This window comes from Pseudorasbora parva, chromosome 6 (genome assembly GCF_024679245.1).
Source record: "Pseudorasbora parva isolate DD20220531a chromosome 6, ASM2467924v1, whole genome shotgun sequence".
In the NCBI taxonomy this organism is placed as follows: Eukaryota; Metazoa; Chordata; class Actinopteri; order Cypriniformes; family Gobionidae; genus Pseudorasbora; species Pseudorasbora parva.
The window spans coordinates 901,639-907,500 of record NC_090177.1 but is presented as its reverse complement, the minus strand read 5'-3'; the positions used below and the strand labels follow the sequence as shown (position 1 = coordinate 907,500).

The 5,862-nt window shown below is 45.8% G+C and overlaps 1 protein-coding gene across 1 annotated transcript in view; it reads right to left on the bottom strand.

Annotated features, from left to right (window-relative positions):
* actl6b (actin-like 6B) overlaps positions 1-4,697 on the bottom strand; it is a 26,122-nt gene extending 21,425 nt beyond the window's left edge. Inside the window, exon 1 of the mRNA XM_067447124.1 lies at positions 4,498-4,697. Coding sequence (XP_067303225.1) covers positions 4,498-4,522 — 25 coding nt within the window. The 5' untranslated portion in view covers positions 4,523-4,697. The remainder of the gene's footprint in view (positions 1-4,497) is intronic.
* Positions 4,698-5,862: the final 1,165 nt, after the last annotated feature.

Sequence of the window (5,862 nt, the reverse complement as noted above, 5' to 3'; positions counted from 1 at the left end):
ATCGTTCCCCATCCCCTATATAGAGCACTGTCTGATCGTTCCCTATCCCCTATATAGAGCACTGTCTGATCGTTCCCTATCCCCTATATAGATTACTGTCTGATCGTTCTCTATCCCCTATATGAAGCACTGTCTGATCATTCCCCATCCCCTATATAGAGCACTGTCTGATCGTTCCCTATCCCCTATATAGAGCACTGTCTGATCGTTCCCTATCCCCTATATAGAGCACTGTCTGATCGTCCCCTCTCCCCTATATAGAGCACTGTCTGATCGTTCCCTATCCCCTATATAGAGCACTGTCTGATCGTTCCCTATCCCCTATATAGAGCACTGACTGATTGTTCCCTATCCCCTATATAAAGCACTGTCTGATCGTTCCCCATCCCCTATATAGAGCACTGTCTGATCGTCCCCTGTCCCCTATATAGAGCACTGTCTGATCGTCCCCTGTCCCCTATATAGAGCACTGTCTGATCGTTCCCTATCTCCTATATAGAGCACTGTCTGATCGTTCCCCATCCCCTATATAGAGCACTGTCTGATCGTTCCCTATCCCCTATATAGAGCACTGTCTGATCGTTCCCTATCCCCTATATAGAGCACTGTCTGATCGTTCCACATCCCCTATATAGTGCACTGTCTGATCATTCCCTCTCCCTTATATAGAGCACTGTCTGATCGTTCCCTATCCCCTATATAGAGCACTGCCTGTTTGTTCCCTATAACCTATATAGTGCACTGTCTGATCGTCCCCTATCCCCTATATAGAGCACTGTCTGATCGTTCCGTATCACCTATATAGTGCACTGTCTGATCGTCCCCTATCCCCTATATAGAGCACTGTCTGATCGTTCCCTATCCCCTATATAGTGCACTGTCTGATCGTCCCCTATCCCCTATATAGAGCACTGTCTGATCTTTCACCATCCCCTATATAGAGCACTGTCTGATCGTTCCCTATCCCCTATATAGAGCACTGTCTGATCGTCCCCTATCCCCTATATAGAGCACTCTCTGATCGTTCCCCATCCCCTATATAGAGCACTATCTGATCGTTCCCTATCCCCTATATAGAGCACTGTCTGATCGTCCCCTATCCCCTATATAGAGCACTGTCTGATCGATCCCTATCCCCTATATAGCACTGTCTGATCGTTCCCTATCCCCTATATAGAGCACTGTCTGATCGTTCCCTATCCCCTATATAGAGCACTGTCTAATCGTTCCCCATCCCCTATATAGAGCACTGTCTGATCGTTCCCTATCCCCTTTATAGTGCACTGTCTGATCGTCCCCTATCCCCTATATAGAGCACTGTCTGATCGTTCCCTATCGCCTATATAGAGCACTGTCTGATCGTTCCCTATCCCCTATATAGAGCACTGTCTGATCGTTCCCCATCCCCTATATAGAGCACTGTCTGATCGTTCCCTATCCCCTATATAGAGCACTGTCTGATCGTTCCCTATCCCCTATATAGATTACTGTCTGATCGTTCTCTATCCCCTATATGAAGCACTGTCTGATCATTCCCCATCCCCTATATAGAGCACTGTCTGATCGTTCCCTATCCCCTATATAGAGCACTGTCTGATCGTTCCCTATCCCCTATATAGAGCACTGTCTGATCGTCCCCTCTCCCCTATATAGAGCACTGTCTGATCGTTCCCTATCCCCTATATAGAGCACTGTCTGATCGTTCCCTATCCCCTATATAGAGCACTGACTGATTGTTCCCTATCCCCTATATAAAGCACTGTCTGATCGTTCCCCATCCCCTATATAGAGCACTGTCTGATCGTCCCCTGTCCCCTATATAGAGCACTGTCTGATCGTCCCCTGTCCCCTATATAGAGCACTGTCTGATCGTTCCCTATCTCCTATATAGAGCACTGTCTGATCGTTCCCCATCCCCTATATAGAGCACTGTCTGATCGTTCCCTATCCCCTATATAGAGCACTGTCTGATCGTTCCCTATCCCCTATATAGAGCACTGTCTGATCGTTCCCTATCCCCTATATAAAGCACTGTCTGATCGTTCCCCATCCCCTATATAGAGCACTGTCTGATCGTTCCCTATCCCCTATATAGAGCACTGTCTGATCGTTCCCTATCCCCTGTATAGAGCACTGTCTGATCGTCCCCTATCCCCTATATAGAGCACTGTCTGATCGTCCCCTATCCCCTGTATAGAGCACTGTCTGATCGTTCCCCATCCCCTATATAGAGCACTGTCTGATCGTTCCCTATCCCCTATATAGAGCACTGTCTGATCGTTCCCTATCCCCTATATAGAGCACTGTCTGATCGTTCCCTATCCCCTATATAAAGCACTGTCTGATCGTTCCCTATCCCCTATATAGAGCACTGTCTGATCGTTCCCTATCCCCTATATAGTGCACTGTCTGATCGTCCCCTATCCCCTATATAGAGCACTGTCTGATCGTTCCCCATCCCCTATATAGAGCACTGTCTGATCGTTCCCTATCCCCTATATAGAGCACTGTCTGATCGTCCCCTATCCCCTATATTGAGCACTGTCTGATCATCCCCTATCCCCTATATAGAGCACTGTCTGATCATCCCCTATCCCCTATATAGAGCACTGTCTGATCGTTCCCTATCCCCTATATAGAGCACTGTCTGATCGTCCCCTATCCCCTATATAGAGCACTGTCTGATCGTCCCCTATCCCCTATATAGAGCACTGTCTGATCGTCCCCTATCCCCTTTATAGAGCACTGTCTGATCGTTCCCTATCCCCTATATAGAGCACTGTCTGATCGTCCCCTATCCCCTATATAGAGCACTGTCTGATCGTCCCCTATCCCCTATATAGAGCACTGTCTGATCGTCCCCTATCCCCTTTATAGAGCACTGTCTGATCGTTCCCTATCCCCTATATAGAGCACTGTCTGATCGTCCCCTATCCCCTATATAGAGCACTGTCTGATCGTTCCCTATCCCCTATATAGAGCACTGTCTGATCGTCCCCTATCCCCTATATAGAGCACTGTCTGATCGTCCCCTATCCCCTATATAGAGCACTGTCTGATCGTCCCCTATCCCCTATATAGAGCACTGTCTGATCGTTCCCTATCCCCTATATAGAGCACTGTCTGATCGTTCCCTATCCCCTATATAGAGCACTGTCTGATCGTCCCCTATCCCCTATATAGAGCACTGTCTGATCATTCCCTATCCCCTATATAGAGCACTGTCTGATCATTCCCTATCCCCTATATAGAGCACTGTCTGATCGTCCCCTATCCCCTATATAGAGCACTGTCTGATCGTCCCCTATCCCCTATATAGAGCACTGTCTGATCGTTCCCTATCCCCTATATAGAGCACTGTCTGATCGTCCCCTATCCCCTATATAGAGCACTGTCTGATCGTTCCCTATCCCCTATATAGAGTACTGTCTGATCGTCCCCTATCCCCTATATAGAGCACTGTCTGATCGTTCCCTATCCCCTATATAGAGCACTGTCTGATCGTCCCCTATCCCCTATATAGAGCACTGTCTGATCGTCCCCTATCCCCTATATAGAGCACTGTCTGATCGTCCCCTATCCCCTATATAGAGCACTGTCTGATCGTTCCCTATCCCCTATATAGAGCACTGTCTGATCGTCCCCTATCCCCTATATAGAGCACTGTCTGATCGTCCCCTATCCCCTATATAGAGCACTGTCTGATCGTCCCCTATCCCCTATATAGAGCACTGTCTGATCGTCCCCTATCCCCTATATAGAGCACTGTCTGATCGTCCCCTATCCCCTATATAGAGCACTGTCTGATCGTTCCCTATCCCCTATATAGAGCACTGCCTGAATTGTTTGTTTATAATCCAGGGGGCGGAGCTTCAGATTCTAGAGCGTGTTTGATTGGACAGAATCTCTGATGAGAAGCAGAAGAGCAGAGTGACATCTAAAGTGAGAGTTTTGAACACTTTTATCTTCTAATGAGAATGTTGTCACTGTTTTGGAGCTTCTAGATCACAGTGAGGCTACCATGTTTATAATAAAAGACAAATATCTCCAGTTTATATTTCATGAGGACTTTAATATCTTCCGCTCACACTGATCAGTGAATGGATCTGCCGACAGGAGACGATTTAAAGCACCAGGACGATGAGAAATCGCTCGGTTTGACCTGATATTGAGGATTATGAATTTGTTAAGTTATTAATACACTGGAAAATAGTGTACGATTCACTTTCAAGATATTTCACTCAGAAATTGCTTGTAAATCCCACAAATAATTACAAAGAATGGCAAGTAAACACACTGAAAGACTGAAGTAGTAATAACTCATTCATAACCCTTCAGATCTCCATGATGCCCTGAGGAGAGAATGGCGTGTGCGCATGCGCATGATGAACGCCATATCTCGGAGTACTATGTAAATCATATGTTTATGAGCACCGGTGGTAGCGCAGCACGGAGGCGGGAAGCAGTTGTCATGGTGATGATGATCACTCATCTTACCTCCGCCGTACACGCCGCCGCTCATCGCGCGTGATCGATCACGGATTCCGCCGCTCACCGGGCGTGTGTCGCGTGCTCCGGTCGGTAGAGGTGTGTGTGTGTGTGTGTTCGCGGGGTCGCGTGCTCCGGTCGGTTAGGGTAATGGATGGGGAAATAACGGAGCCGAATATTCCCGCACGCACACGCGCGTCCTGCCGCTGTCGCCGGTCACGCGCTTCTGACGGTTACCGGAGAGAGTCCGGTAGACTCTCGTGCTGTCACGTGCTGCGGCGAACCATTATTTCTTTAATAACATATATAATAAACTTTATTATTTCACGTTTAAATGATTCAGGTACACTTTCATATTTACTTTCTTTTACGTCACGAATCAAACACACACATTCATTTTCATCTACTGTCGGTAACTGTGTGTGTGTGTGTGTGTGTGTGTGTGTGTTCAGGAAACACCTGCATCCAGGTTTTCCCTAACAACACACAATCACCCCCCCCCCACACACACACGTGTGTGTGTGTGTGTGTGTGTGTGTGTGTGTGTGTGTGTGTGTGTGAGCGAGAGAGAGAGAGCAAACACACAGCCCATAAACACACACTCTCTCACAGCCAATACACACACCCATTAGACCTGCACACGTAGTGTATATATGTTCAGCCTTTACATGTTTTCTACAGTAAAATTAGCTTGATTTTCTTATCATAAATCTTTATTTATTTTACTATTCATATTTTGTTATTTTTATTATTAATTTATTTTATTATTAATATTTTGTTTAGTTTTTTTATGATCAGTTGTTACAAATCACTTTATGTTGTCTGAATGCTTTGGCAATGCAAAATGTATGTTTTTGTCATGCCAATAAAGCTTCTTGAATTGAGTGTCAGACAGAGTGTGTGAGAGAGAGTGACTGTGTGTGTGTGTGTGTGTGTGTGTGTGTGTCTTAGTTACAGTGGCCTGTAGATAGTTACATTTGTGGTTGCACCGGGTCAGTCATTACTAGGTTAAAGTTACGCCGCTGAGGCTAATCGTGAGCGGTCTACGGCCCCAAAAAGTGTGTGACATTTTGTTTTAGATGATGGCTATCTGTTATGAACTGCTACATCAATAAATCATAATTTGGTGCTGTATGCACTGCCACTGAGATAGAAAGCAGAAGATTACACGGAGCTTGTTCTGCTTTTAAACATGGAAGTGTGACAAAGGCACATAGGCTCTGTCTGTTCTCTGAGGTAAAAGCATGTTTATCCACATCACTGAACAACAAATGTCCTAATTAGAAGAAAATATATGTTGTTTTAACGGCGTAAAATCTGGTTATTATGACATAATTGAGTGAAAAATAATAATATAGGCCCTAGGGCAGCAAT